This window comes from Giraffa tippelskirchi, chromosome 9 (genome assembly GCF_054371585.1).
Source record: "Giraffa tippelskirchi isolate mGirTip1 chromosome 9, T2T-mGirTip1v1.2.pri, whole genome shotgun sequence".
Lineage (NCBI taxonomy): Eukaryota > Metazoa > Chordata > Mammalia > Artiodactyla > Giraffidae > Giraffa > Giraffa tippelskirchi.
This window is the reverse complement of record NC_137283.1, coordinates 154698623-154714019: the sequence shown is the minus strand read 5'-3', so window position 1 is coordinate 154714019 and position 15397 is coordinate 154698623. Positions and strand designations below refer to the sequence as shown.

At 43.0% G+C, this 15397-nt stretch overlaps 1 protein-coding gene across 42 annotated transcripts in view; it reads right to left on the bottom strand.

The window, feature by feature from the left end:
- The window catches only part of TIAM2 (TIAM Rac1 associated GEF 2), a 230158-nt gene that overhangs the window by 59946 nt on the left and 154815 nt on the right, over window positions 1-15397 (bottom strand). For 14 of the 42 annotated variants that reach the window (XM_081529179.1, XM_081529184.1, XM_081529183.1 and 11 more), the window contains 5 exons: window positions 12306-12467; window positions 10808-10912; window positions 10541-10619; window positions 7805-7897; window positions 6979-7242 (listed from right to left, as the gene is read on the bottom strand). In XM_081529179.1, the coding sequence (XP_081385305.1) occupies window positions 6979-7242; window positions 7805-7897; window positions 10541-10619; window positions 10808-10912; window positions 12306-12467 (703 nt within the window). Of the gene's footprint in view, window positions 1-5715; window positions 5797-6284; window positions 6393-6942; window positions 7243-7804; window positions 7898-10540; window positions 10620-10807; window positions 10913-12305; window positions 12468-15397 lie in introns of those variants that run through there. The other 28 variants (XM_081529197.1, XM_081529202.1, XM_081529199.1 and 25 more) reach the window with 5 other exon arrangements.

The following is a 15397-nucleotide window of genomic DNA, read 5'->3' as shown; positions in this document are numbered from 1 at the left end:
TTCCTTCATAGGGAAGAATTAAGTCAGGAACATAATTCATTCACAAAGAAGGGGAACAAAACTGGAAATGCAGACAAGCATCATTTGGCAATCAGTACTTGTAACAACCACAGGAAGGGTCAGACCTTTTTTTCCCCTCATGTGTAACCAGCTATATAATGTTTCCTCTTTCTGATAATAGCTAACAGTTTCACAGAACTACTACCTCACAGAGATCCGGCTCACTCTACATGCACAGGTGACTGCATTTGATCCAGTCATTCCAAAGTCTCAAATGGCTATTTCAAAAGTGACGTACTAACAGAAATTACATGCCCTGTTCTTTAGAGAAATTCTGTAGATTTTAACCTGAAAAATGAATTTGCATGTCATGTTAGGAGAGAGAAAATAGGACTGGTTTTACTCAAAATGCTGGCAAATTTAATTTACCAGCTTCTCCCTCAGCTCCAACATTGCCTCATCCTCACCACCAGCTGTCCTGACGCCAGGCTAGTCAAGCCTCTAAAGGGGACCCGTGAGGACCACACCATTAGTGTCCACCATTAGTGAACATGGAATTACAGTGCTTAAGAGCACTTTGTTTTTATAGGTGCCAACAGTAATTCACTTGTTCTTTCTTTCCCCCCCAAAACATTTGAGTCTTTATTTTACAAGGGACTTCTGATCATTAAAAACAATACTGTATGAGCTAAAGGAATGAAGCTCTAAGCGTGAAATAATAAAGCCAATATGCAGAAGGTAAGAGTATCTATTCTGGAAGGATTTCAAGCCACACTTTGGTGCTCCTTAAGTGATCACACAAATGCTCTGTATTTTCTGTCTGGCAGGGAAAAGTAAGGCCAATACTTGCTCCTTTCTCCACTTACTTGCCATGATATATTTGTTACAAATTCCAGGAATCCAAGGTTTTATACAATCTGGTCCCAACAGACTTTACAACGTTATTTCCCATTCGCACAGAGTCAGGTGGCCTCTGCTCTGGGCCTGTGTCCCAGGCCACATGCTCTCTATGGAACGCCCTCCCAGCTCCCACCACACACCTTCCAGTCCACAAAATGCCCATCTGACCCATCTGAGTTTGGTATTCAGACGAAACACTCAGCTTCCTCCAGTCCTCACACCTCTCTCTTTGGAGTCCTTTACTCAAAATTAACAGATTAGTGGGAATTCTACCTCTGAACTGGACCTCTAGTTCTTTCATTGAAAAGCCCTTTTTTTTTTTCCCAAATGTGAGTTATTATCTACAAGTGTTTTACTTTTCCTACTCAACTATAAGTACCTTGAGGGTAGAAAATAATGTCTGACTCATTGTTATATACCTGCAACGTTTTATGTTATTGTTTATTTGTTAAATAAACAAGTGAATAAATGAATGAATGAATATGGGAAAAGGAAAACAATTCCCCAACAACACTAGGTTTTACAAGGGGATTAGCACCCAAGGACCCTAGTTACTGCTAACAGAAAGCTACATTGCTCACTTTCGCTAATTAAACTGAAAACTGTCTTCAGCAGCACTGGAAGAAACTACGAACTCGGAGACCTAAGTTCTCTGTGTCCTGGTAAAATCAGTATTTCCCACTCAGATTTTTTAAAAACTTTTTACATGCACCTACCATCTTTAGAAACTTGAGTATGTTTTGACATCTGGGGGTCTGGGGTGTCAGCCAGACAGACTCGGTAATAGTATTTTCACACACAAACAGGGCATTTTCTGAGCTCAATGTTGTTAGTCATCCTAAACCAGGCTATGGAAGCCGAAATGCCCTCACTCTCATAAACAGGAAATAAGCCGGTTTGCCACATCAGAGCTGGCTCTGTAATTCTTCCCCTGGTGGAAAGCTGTAGAACGGATACACATACATTCCCAGGGGCAATTCATTCCAAACAGCAAATTTGCATCTAAGTAGCTTCTGGTAGCTTGACAGTCTACACTACTTATATAGCAATTTAGAAAGAGACTGATTCAAAGTGGGGTGGGGAATTAAAAAAAAAACGAGCCTCAGGCTGCAATTACCTTCATCATCCTGTGAGAAGCATTGGCTGGGTTGACATTATCTACATGGAAGCAGGAACATAGGTCTTTTCTATTTTGTCTCCTGTTAAATATACCCCAACCCTAATGAGGTGGTATGAGCAGCTGTTTACAGAAGGAGAATACATGAATGCCACATCAAGTTCAATGTTTACATAAAGACTTTGTTCAGGAAGTCTATGCCCAATGAGACACTCTTAGAAGCTATTGAAATGTTTCAAAAGATGGCATACACTGGAAAAAGGACTTTTCAATATAAATCAAAAACAGCAATAACAGGAACCCAGTATCAACAGGGCTGGCACGTCCGATGACTTCAATGGTGGCCTTGTTGGCTCAAAAATAACACTGACTTCTCCGGGGAATTCCAGCGGTAAAACTAATTCTCTGTATAAAAACTCTTTCCAGATGACATAACTGCTCAAGTCAAACACAGCCTCTAGACATTTCTTCTCTCTCTCTCTCCCTCTACCATGGATAATTAGAACAAAATTCAAACCCTTACAGGCAGGAATCAAACGGTCATTCAACCCTAAGGATACAAAGGAACTTAGTACTGAGCACCCAACACTTCCTGGGGTATCCCTGCCCGTTCCACTCTTCACAGCCTCATGGGGATATCACAGCAAAGCCGGTGACTGATGGAAGTCCTCTACTTCTCAGTGTATCAATCCGCTGATGGGACTGTCTCCCAAGGATGGGCTGAGACCCAATAAGGGGAACTAATAAACCAGTCTGCCGCCTCCTGAGTGCGCTGAGGACCGGGTCGGGGCTGGGGGCACGGGATCCCTGAATGAGAGAATACCAACACACAGGTACAAATGCAGTCATTTGCTGGGAACTTTATGTACATTTATGTCATTTAATCCTAAGACCTTGGCACAGAAGGGTTCAGGAAAGGAGGGGGTCGTACTGCTGGGGAGCAGACCACCTCCTTCAGGCCACTGGCCTTGGCAGTGTGAGCGAGCCCTGGTCCATGATGAAGCCGGCACTACCCCAGACTGCCTGAAGGGGGCTCTCTGGCCACAGGACCCAGGAATTTGAATTTCCACAAGTTCTTCAAGTGAGGCTTAAACACTGTGAAGTCTGAGAACCACTTCCCTAAACACTATACACATCATGAGTCTCAAGAAGGCCACCAGGATGCTTCTTTTCTAGAAAGGCAAGAAACCTGAACAGAAACTATTATTCCTCAACTTCATAGGACAGTTTCTCATATAGATATAGACATAGATATAGATATAGGCGTGCATACTAAGTCACTTCAGTCATGTCCAGCTCTGTGCAACCCTATGGACTGTAGCCCGCCAGGCTCCTCTGTCCATGGGATTCTCCAGGCAAGAATACTGGAGTGGGTTGCCATGCCCTCCTCCAAGGAAATATTCCCAACCCAGGGATCAAACCTACATCTCATATGTGCCCTGCATTGCAAGGCAGGTTCTTTACAACTAGCGCCACTTGGGAAGGGTGTGTGTGTGTCTGTGTGTATGTGTCTGTGTCTGTGTGTGTATAAAGTGTCTGTGTGTGTGTGTGTGTGTCTGTGTCTGTGTGTGTGTGTGTTTTTTTCCCCAGCTCAAACCTGATCAAGAGACTAAAGCTAAATTTAGTAAATAGATTTCCTGGTCTGGATACCTTAATCACACCAAAAGTAGACAGAAAGTTCTGAATTCACGTCACTTACCCCAGGGCCTCCCATATTTCAAGCACCCAGTAGGGTTCAGTGAATATTCAGCCCAGACAGTTAAAATATGCCCAGAACAGTTGCTTAGGGAGTCTTCTTCCTCCACTTTCTGATGCTCTTTCAGTTTCCATTAACAAAAACAAAGGCAGGTCTTCCCTTCCAGAGAGCCCACTATGTGGTTTTTATTAACAAGCAAAAGACTGGTTTCTTGGGGAAACAAAACCGAGTTTCCTTTGAGTGCCAGGCTGCCAGGCAATGCTGGCAGCAAGCGGAATTTAGGGAAAGGCAGACTCTGAAATGACCACTCTTCAGTAACACTCAAAGTTGTACGAAAAATTGTTTTTCAAATCATTTAAATTACTTTATGTGTGCAATTTAAAAAATCAAGCATAAAAAGTGGGACTACTGTTTCCTAATTCATCACCAAGGCAAGTCAAGGTAACCTGTAATGAGACAGCGTCCTCACGGGGGAAGGGGATGGGAGACCCCGTGTTCAGACTTCCTGCCCCAAAGGAGCCGGGCTGGAGGTGCAGAGGCTCAGACTGGCTCAAGCTCACGGCAGCCCCGCTGGGCCGAGATAAGCCTCGTCCTCCAGATGAGGCACCCAGGTTCAGTGTCCTCATTTGAGCTCCCCCAGACGCAGAGCCCAAGCCAAGTTGTGGGTACAGAAATTTATCTAGAAAGTGATCCCAGAAAGCCCAAGCGAGGGGCTGAGGCTGGCAAGACCAGAGGGCAGAAAGCATGTGAAAGGCGTGAAATGAGAAACTGACTTCCCTTGCACCTGGAAGAACTGTGGGGCGCACCCCAGAACCATCTCAGCAGGGGACAGGGAGGCTGGGGTGTCATCCACCGACGTCCACGCCTCCCTGGCTGAGCGCTGCCCCCAAGGTCACACAACCCGTCAAGGGCAAGCCCAAACTCAAGCCCAGATGGGGCTTCCCTTGGAGTTATTCACTCACAGGCATTTAACTTCCTTCACAGGCTACACAACTACTTCAAGAAAAGACAATAAACCAAGGGGGAAGGGTGGTGGAGGAGATTGGGAGTCTGGGATTAGCAGATGCCAACTACCATACCTAGGACGGATAATCAACAAGGTCCTACTGGATAGCTCAGGGAGCTATACTCAACATCCTGTGATAAACCATAAAGGAAAAGAACATGAAAAAGAAGGTATATATGTATATAACTGAGTCACTCTGCTGTACACCTGAGACCAACACAGTATTGTAAATCACTACAATTCAATTAAAAAAAAAATCAGAAATTGATGGGGGGGAGTAAATAAATTCCATATTTGCTAAGCCTTTGGGAAAGCAGTCCCTCGTGGCTGTTTGGTTTCCAACACAAGCACGTTACTGTGGTGCAGTGGGGGGACAGACAGTGAATCCCGGGGGAGAAGCTGTCTCAGCCCCACAGAGCACAGTCTTACCAGGAAACCAGGGTGGTAATAAACCATCCAAGGAAGGATAAGAAGAGGTATACACTGCAGCCGCAGGGGCACCTGTGGCAAGACCAGAGTGGAAAAGCACTGCCACAGTCTGGATATTCACTGGAAGGACTGATGCTGAAGTTTCAATACTTTGGTACCTGATGTGAAAAGCCAACTCATTGGAAAAGACCCTGATGCTGGGAAAGATGAAGGCGGGAGAAGGGGAGGGTCACAGAGGATGAGATGGTTGGATGGCATCACTGACTCAATGGACATGAGTCTGAGCAAACTCCGGGAGGTGGGGAAGGACAGGGAAGCCTGGCGTGCTGCAGTCTGTGGGGTTACAAAGAGTCGGACATGACTGAGCAACTGAACAACAACAGTCTGACTAAGCTAAGGCATCTGCACGTGCAGACATGGGTGTCCTTAGTTATAAAGCCGTAGCCTATAAGAATGGGCCCCTAGGACAGGTACTTAATGATCATCTAACATAACCACGCCCTTCTCTTATGCTGTATCCTTGCACCAAAAAAAAAAAAAAAAGTGAAAAAAACAAGATTAACTGACCTGCTTGATTTTCAACTGCTAGGGGGGAAAAAAAAGGAGTCAAATTTGGCCTCTTTTGCTGCTTTCTGTAGAAATTCATTCCTGCAAGTACCAGAAGTGTTATAGACTCTGAGTGATTTCTTATTATGATAAAATACACAGAGATATAACAGGCAGTGAATGTATCCCTCAAGAATAATGAATCCAACGAATGGACACACGATGTCTTGTGTGGAACACTCTGGCCTGTAAAGCAGCCCAGGGTGACTGAATCGCGGCCCTACTATACCCAGGTAATTAATTAGTTCCATCATATTTTTGGCTTTACGACACTGACTTTTATATGCCAACAGTCACTGTAATGGCATTTTAAATTGGAGGAAAATCTCTAGAGAGGAGGAAAAGGCAGTATATACCTTATTGAATCACAAATCTTACCATCTGATGTTTTAATACCAAAATGACCTAATAAACCTGCTTTATAATTAAATTGATCTTAACAACTTTTGTGTTTTTTAATTCATTTTTGGTGATCATGCAGAGATTTCCATTAGGAATCTGTTATGATTGTAATTAAGAATAAAAATTACTTCACGTGCTTATCATGCTCAGTCTGCTGTGGGGGCTTGGCCGGCCCCCTCCCAGGTACAGAAGGAACCACGGTTTTCAGAGTGAGCTGGAGGCTCTCATTTACCAAACTGTAAAAACATGAAATGTGCGCCAATAACAGGCTCAGAAAGTCAAACCTTCAAATAACTGCCTCAAATGGAAATCTCACCTTTAAAAAAATAAACTGGCATACAATTTTTCATTTTCAGGCCTTTACAAAACTTTTATTAAAAAAGTAGTACTCAACAAAAGAGGTAAAGAACTGAACTGTATCAACTGTTCTTAAAACCTAATAAATTACTGCAAAATTCTTGTGCCTTACACTCAACTAAACAGAAAAATCAACTTTGGCATTTATATTGGCTTTTGTCTCTCTGAATAACCAAGTAATTACAATACTAAATATCATGGGTGATTTTTTTTTAAGACTGTAATTTTAAGGAATATTACTTTGTGCGAAAATTATTTTCTATTTTCACTAAAAGAGCTATAATTACTAAAACATGTGGAATTCTGTATCAAATCGGTTTGCTTGGCATCTGTGTTCTTCCCCTAAGAAATGAGAAAATATTCTTTGAACAGAGCTAAATAATCTCAGTTTGCAAGCAAACACAGCCTAAAAATATTATCTGGTGATACCAGCAGTGAAGAAAGGCAGAAATAACAGAACCTTACCATTTGCCGTATCCTTTTTAAAGTGATCCAGGAATTCCTCCAGAAGTTGGGACTGGTTAGGAGGGGGCAGCAGACCCTTCCGTTCCCTGGAGAACAGGTCACTGTCTGACCAGGAAGAACACAGAGTCGCTTTTATGTCCGGTGGCCTGGCAATCAGAGTGAGCCCAACACTCTTCTCAGAAAACAGAGCCTCCATCTGCTTGAGGTCAAGATCAGACACGGCTTCCCCATTTAAGGTCATGATTTCATCGCCCTTTCTCAGCCCTGAGGAGGAGGAAGGGGACACAGAGGAAGAAGAGAGAGAGATGACCGAGAGGAATATTTTAAGATGAAAGACAACTGCAAATTCAACCCCCTTAATGCTCTCAGGGGCTCTTCTGTTGCTACCTTCAAAGATAGCGCCAAACTCTGTAGTAATCTGATTCCACTGATAACAAATTTCAGTGCTCTCAAGACTAGCATTAGAAGAAATAGTTTAAGAGTCACTCAAATTAATGAGTCCTCTAGGTGATGTTCAATGTGCTGGGACATAACCTTTGGTGTGTCTGTTTGCCTGGCTGGCTCTCACCATCTCTTTCTCCATCTACCCGGACATATGCACAGGTACTCTGTGTATATATATTGTCTCTTCCAAAACCATACACACAAACTCTATCGCTATATACCCATATACATATGTGTGTGTGTATGCATATGCCTTTACATTCAAAATTACTTTTTAAAAAATTCTAGGAGGAACTGCTTTCTGACAAACTCATGAGAAAATTTCACTAGCCAGACTGCACTGCATAGAACTGAGAACAGAGATACCGCCTGCCACACAGACCTTCCCCATAAGCCAGGCCGTCGGGGAGAACGTCACTTATAAAGATGCGGCTGAGATGCTGATGTTCGTCCACCTGCGCAGTCACTGCAAACCCTAGGAAGGAAAATAAAAGGAGAAAACAAGTCTAAGTTCCTGACACTAAGTCAACGGGCAGTATTTCCTTGACCATCTATGTATTCCTGACATTATACATAAGTAGGGTATGTAGAAAGTCTAAATGACAGCTATTTTGAAAGCACAGATATCTAGGAGGGGCAGAAAAGGGGGAATGTGTCGGATCTAAAGGTTTAGGACATCATGCTACATGAAAAAGTCAGCCACAATACAACAAGGACTACATGATTCCACTCCTACGAGGTACTAGAGCAGTCAGATTTAAAGAGACAGAAAATAAAAGGCTGGTTGCCAGAGGCTGTGGAAGAGGAGAGTATGGGAAGTTACTGTTTAACAAGAGTCCCGGTTTTGCAAGATAAAAACAGTTCTGGAACTAGGTGGTGTTAATGGTTGCACAACAGTATGAATGTACTTAATGGTGCTGAGTTGTCATTTTAACCTGTCTTAACAATTGCTATGAAGGGAAATTATGTTATGTGTTGTTGTTTTTCAGTCATTAAGTCACGTCCAACTCTGCAACTCCACAGACTCCAGCATGCCAGGCTTCCCTGTCCTTTACCATCTCCCGGAGTTTGCTCAAACTCAGTGATGCCATCCAACCATCACATCCTCTGTCACCCCTTCTCCTCCTGCCTTCAATCTTTCCCAGCATCAGGATCTTTTGCAATAAGTAGATGCTTTGCATCAAGTGGCCAAAGTATTGGAGCTTCAGCATCAGTACTTTCAATGAATATTCAGGACTGATTTCCTTTCGAATTGACTGGTTTGATCTCCTTGCCACCCAAAGAACTCTCAAGAGTCTTCTCCAGCACCATGGATCGAAAGCATGAACTCTTTGCTGCTCACCCTTCTTTAGGGCCCAACTCTCACATCTATACATGACTACTGGAAAAACCGTAGCTTTGACTAGATGGACCTTTGTCAGTGAAGTGATGTCTCTGATTTTTAATACACTGTCTAGGTTTGTCATACCTTTCTTCCAAGGAGCAAGCGTCTTTTAATTTCATGGCTGCAGTCCCCATCTGCACTGATTTTGGAGCTCCCCAAAATTAACTCTGTCACTGTTTCCATTGTTTCTTCATCTATTTGCCATTTCCCCAGGGGATCTTCCCAACCCAGGGATCAAAGCTGAGCCTCCCACATTGCAGGCAGATTCTTTATCACCTGAGCCACCAGGGAAGCCCTATATCATGTGTATTTTGCCACAATTTAATTTTTTTAAAAAAACTGAGACCAAAAAAGTCTTATTAAAATAAATTAAGTTCACTTCAATATAATATTTGTTAAGAAACAACTCTGTATGGGGTTAGGCACTTTGAATAGGTAGAAAAATACTTGAATGGATACTGCTTGCCCTAAATAGGACTACATGGGACACCCAGGTGAGACGACCCTTCTCCGAATGTCTCCCTCTGTCCTCCAAAAGTGCCCTCATCTGTGATTCCATGGTGGGAACACACGTTTCCATGTCTTGCTCCCTTAATCCTGGGAGTTCTTTGACAACAGGAAGAAAGGTATGTCCCTTACTTCTTCTGTGCCTCACGCACAGCCTGGGAGATCATGGTCACCCAAAGAATATTTTGTCAAGTGTCTCCCATCAGTCATTCAAATGCAAAGAAGGTTGACCAAAGGAGACCTTGGAGAGTAGGGTGAGACCAACAGAAACATAGACAAAATGCTCAGAGGCCTTGAGAGGAAAACCAACATAACATCTGGGGCCAGACAGATGCCATAGAATTTAGAAACAAGGAACATCATTGTACCAAAAAAAAAAACCCAACAAATCATAAAAAGGACATTTTTAACATATTATGATCAGGTTGTGTCACTTTAAGGAAAATAATTATATCAATATATCTAATAAGAAGTTGTCTTTCTATGGAGATAGCTATTGATCATTAACTGGCATGGGATCACAGAGTCAGGTTCGACTTACAGACTAAACCACAACCACCAGCATCTAATTATCAAGTTTCTCTGGAAGAAGACAAAGCAAGAGACAGGAAGGAACTCTAAGATATGAGCACAGGCTATAAAGAGCCAAGTTTAAACACAAACAGAAATGCAAGCATTAAATATTATGAAGTGATTTGGATAATATTGACCCTTAATTATTAAACTGAAGTTAAAGCAATCGAGTAAGGTTTCTTCAAGGAAGTGCGACTTTTAGTCAGTTCTTGAAGGACAAGTTGAATTTACACACTCAGAAAGAAGGGAATCGGGGAGGGGAAATGCGGGGGGCAGTTCAGGCAGGTGAAGCGCTAAGAGCAAAGACGCTGAGACGAAAGAACTGCTACATGAATCATACGTTAATCAGCTAAGAACTGTGCCCAGCACACAATAAACTCATTGCGTTGTTATTATCACCATCACTTCAAATTTCCCTTCAGTTTTTACATTCATTCCTCTTAAGTGTTTTGGCATTTCCCCCTAATAATAATACATATCTTTTTAGTCTGCTAATATAAATTAAAAGGAATGAAGGAAGAGAAAGGAAGCTGAGAATCTATTGTCATAGTTTCTGCAAATGGGAAGAAAACAATATTAAGTCCAAAGATACTGAGGCAAACCAGGCAAGACTGGACCAGATGGTTCTCTGAGGAGCACGTTCCTCCTCCTTACCGAAGTCAGACACACCCCCGGTCTTTGTCAGCTGCACATCATACACGCTTAGTGGAAAGACTTCTATTTCATCATAAACCTACAAAAGGGAAGACCCACAAAATCAGAGGATCTGAAGTCATAGTATCTTGGAAATTTATTTTGATTGTTTCCAAACTAGACGCCAATTTAAACAGAATTTTTTCCCCCAAATGTCACCATTTTTTTTAAATTAAGGGGCCATGGATGGGTTTCAGATGTCCCTTACCAAAGCTGAAGAACACTCACCTGCTCCTGCATATATTCGTATGGTGCAGGAATACAGTACTCAACATTCTCGTCCACTAACTTCCGAAGTTGTAGGCCATAATGGCTGGGTTCCAACTGCCTCATCTAGCGAGAGAAAGACAGCTATTCAGAAGTTAAATGTTCTTTCTAAATGCACCATTGTTCACTAAAAGTCAAAGTGGAAATTTCTTTTAAAAATATCTTCTATAATTTTCTGGGTTTAAATATATACAAGAGCTCAAGTTTCAGTGTGCGAAAAAGAAAAAACGGAAATTATTTTTAAGAAGGTTTTCTCTAAATGATACCACTTATCACTAAAAGCAAGAGATGTATTTTGAAGAAATTATGGTGGTAGATATCTGGCAACAGAATATACCTCATCATCCGAACTGCTCTCTTTTAATAGACAGGTAGTACCTAAATTTAAATTGTTTCCTGTTACTAAAGTAATTAATGAAATGTCAACCATTTCATATTCTGCAGACTTCAGAATTACGAATTTACTATTCCAACAACCATTTTTCACAAGGAAAAGGTATATATAAATTATACACACACACACACATATATATATACACCCACACATTCTGTCTCAGACACATTTTCAACAATGAGAAATTATCTCAAGTCTGTGTTCTAACTGGATCTAATTCACCCACTACGTCTGACCTCCTCTATCAGAATATTTACCAACTTGATATTATTGCTATTGAATAATACTATTGACTGCCTAAATAATCAGCTGACATAATGGAGCAAAAGAAAATTAAATTCATTTACAGTATAAGCTGCATATAAAAATATCTGGAATCCTAAGGCGTAACTCAAAGTGAAAAAGGAGGACAAAAATGAAAGATTATCTAATAAGCATTTGAGGTAAAGAGCTACCAAACTCGACATTTTTTTTTTAACCATTTCGTATGTTTGCATTTTCTCTGAAAACTTAAAAATATTTCAGCTCTACTGCGCCATCTGGTGGTCTGCTGAGTCTGTTTCATGGATCTCAGAGGGCTCTCATAAATATATCATAAACTTTCTTTTCAGAAATAAAACCGTTTGAATAATGAATAAAACACCATCTCATAACAATCTCCATGAAACAAGTGTGAGTGGTATTGAGTGACTCATTTAATCTGGAGAAACTTGATAAAACTAGCATCAAATCAAACCACTGCAAAGTTTATGCCACTTTCTCACAGAATACCATCTATAAGTACCTTAAATAACAAGAGACTTCATAATTATCCCAGATATAAAGGTATATATATAGAATTTCAGTAAGATAGCTCAAGTTCTTCATGATGGCATCGAGCTGTGACAACCTATTCTTCTAAAACATGGAGAAAGAAAATGCTATAATTAATGTGTTAATTAACAAATGTGTTCCTTCCTGTAGAAAGTGAGGTCTTAAACACACAAATTAAGCAGGCATAGGAGGGCAACATTAATTATTGATTATTCCCATTCAGAAGGATATTTCTACAGCAAAATCCACTACCTTGCAGGCCAGAGTCAGAATATCTTCTACTCTGGTTTCCGGCTTGATCATCACAGTCACGGCTTGATGATCCTGAAAGTGAACATCAACCTGGCCCTCCCACGCGCCGTCTCGGGGAACGCCATCCACTGCTGACCCGTATAAGTGTAGCAGGTCATCCACCTGTTTGGGGATCCCAAAAGAAAGGGTGTGCTTGACAAGCAAATGAGGGAAGCTATGGGAAAATGCCCCCTGAATTGAGAGTTAGCACTTTTGCACTCCTCATATCTAGGGCTTCTCACGACCCTCTGGGGCAGACAAGCCTGGAGTTTCCTCATTTGTTTAACCCACATGCAACTGACGCCCTGGGAGGCTGACTGAAGTCAATCAACTCCTCTTCCCGAGTTCTAGTCATTTTGCCTCTTAGCCCAAGTTAGCACAATGCAGTTGATGAAGGGCTGCTCAGTATCCACGCTTACTGCTCTAGAACCGTCCAGATGACCAGGAACTCCATGAAGTCTATGTCTAAGCCACGATCCCAGTGAATTTCAGATACACTCTCGGCTATGGCCTATGACGCCTGCCTGCATACTAACCATGAACTCCATTTAACTTAATCCAAGTATGTTTCTCTTCTCTTATTTCTACTTGTTTTTAAAAATTACCCCCTAATCCTGGACTGTTTTTTCCATCTTCAGCTAGACACTCATTCAGAAACTATCCCCAAACATACCATGTTTCAGAAGCTTTTCCCAAGGGATTTTTGTTTCCTAAACTTCACCCTCACAGTAACTCCGTGACCTCAAGCTAATATGTTCTTCTATGATTTATAAATAAAAATAGTTAACATTACATATTAAGCAACTCAGAAGCGTCCCCCTCTGGTTAGGCTCTCATATTAGTCTGGTGGTAAAGACAAGACTTAAGGATTTGAAATCACAAGACGGAGGTTCAAGTCCCACCACTTAACACGCAGTAGGACAGGACATTCCCTGTGCTCAACCTCACCTCCTATTTTGTAAACAGGGATGTCACTAATACAACACAATTGCTTAAGGTTACCAATCAATACTACAAACTTTGTGAACAAAAGAGATCAAATACGTGAAAACACCTCACACACCAGAAAATGTTACACACGGATTCATCAACACATCATGTATACCCCACCTATCATACATGAGAGTTGTCACTGACAGGTTTTTTACTCTGAATTTCATGCATTTAAAAAACACGCGTGCGCACACACACACACACGATTCCCCTATATGCTAAGTCGCTTCAGTCATGTCAGACTCTTCACAACCCCATGGACTACCTCCCACCAGGCTCCTCTGTCCATGGGTTTCTCCAGGTAAGAATACTGAAGTGGGTTGCCACGCCTTTCTCCAAGATTCCCCTATACCATAGGATTAAAATACTAGAATACGCACAGTAAACAAATATATATATATATATATATTAAAAAAACAGGTTTAGGCAAAGAAAGGGAAGAATCAATCTTCCTGTGTTGTCTTTTTAAATGTGGTGCTCATCTTTGAAGTGGCATTTCTGGCTCTGTCACTTCCTGTACATTTTCCTGGAAAGATGATCACAGCCCAGAATGCACATGAACCACACTTGCCAAAGAAAAAGACAGAATGAGAGAGAAGCAGAGGTCTGGAGCCAAGGACTCAGGCAACCAGCATGGACCCCAGTGTTCCCTGCAGGGTCCCATCTCACGTGAGTCCCATTTTCTTCTCAGGTTAAACCTCAGGCACCTCTGTCCACCTGAGCAGCAATTTCAGCCAGGTGCATCAGCAATAAGCAGGTACGGGCTTAAAGGCACAGGCCCCGTCTCTCAAACTCCGCTCGCTCAGAATCAAACCAAAACCCCGGCAGAGGTCACTGTGGAGTAAGGAACCACAGAGAGCCAGGACGAGGGGAAGTCAGAGCATCCAGACTGCTGCTGCAAAGCAATTCAGGGCTGTACTTTCAGAGCAGAACGGGAGAAACGTGACGGAGGATGGACAAGCCGGGGGAGGGACATGGGGAATACAAACCCACAACTACCCTCTCCTCAACCCAGAGAGACCTCACGACTCCTCGCCAGTTCACTCACCACTCAGCCCTCTGAGGCAGGCGCTGTCCCGACCCTCTAACAGCGAAAAGAATGGGGCTCAGAAAATTCTAGAAACTTGCCCCAGCTCCCACAGCGAGCTGCGATTGTCGTACTGTGGGAATCTGAACCCTGGAACCCTGTGTGAGCCTGGGCTCCCTACCACTGCTCTATAGAAACATCAGCCTGGCAGTTAGTCACCTCTCGCAAAACGGACACGGGCCAACTGTCTGAGGCGCACCACGTTCCGGCTCCCCCGACTCCCCACACGGTAACAGCACTCTTCTGCCTCCAGACCCGGTCACCTCCGCTTCTTTCACCTGCTTTACCCTCCCTAGAGCTCCTGTCCTGAATTCACATTATCTTTCAACCTTATTTCAAATGCCACCCTCTTTCTTAGGAAGTCTCCCCTGCCCTCTCCCGACCCCCAACCGCAACTCCACTCAGTTAGATGTGTCTACACTTTGATGTCCCTGTAGCAAAGTCCAGCCCACTTGGTAGTCATTTCCAGGCTGTTCCCAGGTCCCCCAGGTGCTGAGATGAATGAATGACATTGAGGCACTGTCTTTCTCATTCTCAGTCTCCTTCAGCCCTTCACACAGGGCGTCCTGCACTCAGAACACAGTGACCCTTCAGCCCTTCACAGTGTGTCCTTCAGCCCTTCACACAGTGCATCCTGCACTCAGAACACAGTGACCCTTCAGCCCTTCACATAGGGCATCCTGCATCCAGAACACAGTGTACCCTTCAGCCCTTCACACAGTGCGTCCTTCAGCCCTTCACACAGTGCATCCTGCACTCAGAACACAGTGACCCTTCAGCCCTTCACACAGGGCATCCTGCACTCAGAACACAGTGTACCCTTCAGCCCTTCACACAGTGTGTCCTTCAGCCCTTCACACAGTGCATCCTGCACTCAGAACACAGTGACCCTTCAGCCCTTCACATAGGGCATCCTGCATCCAGAACACAGTGTACCCTTCAGCCCTTCACACAGTGTGTCCTTCAGCCCTTC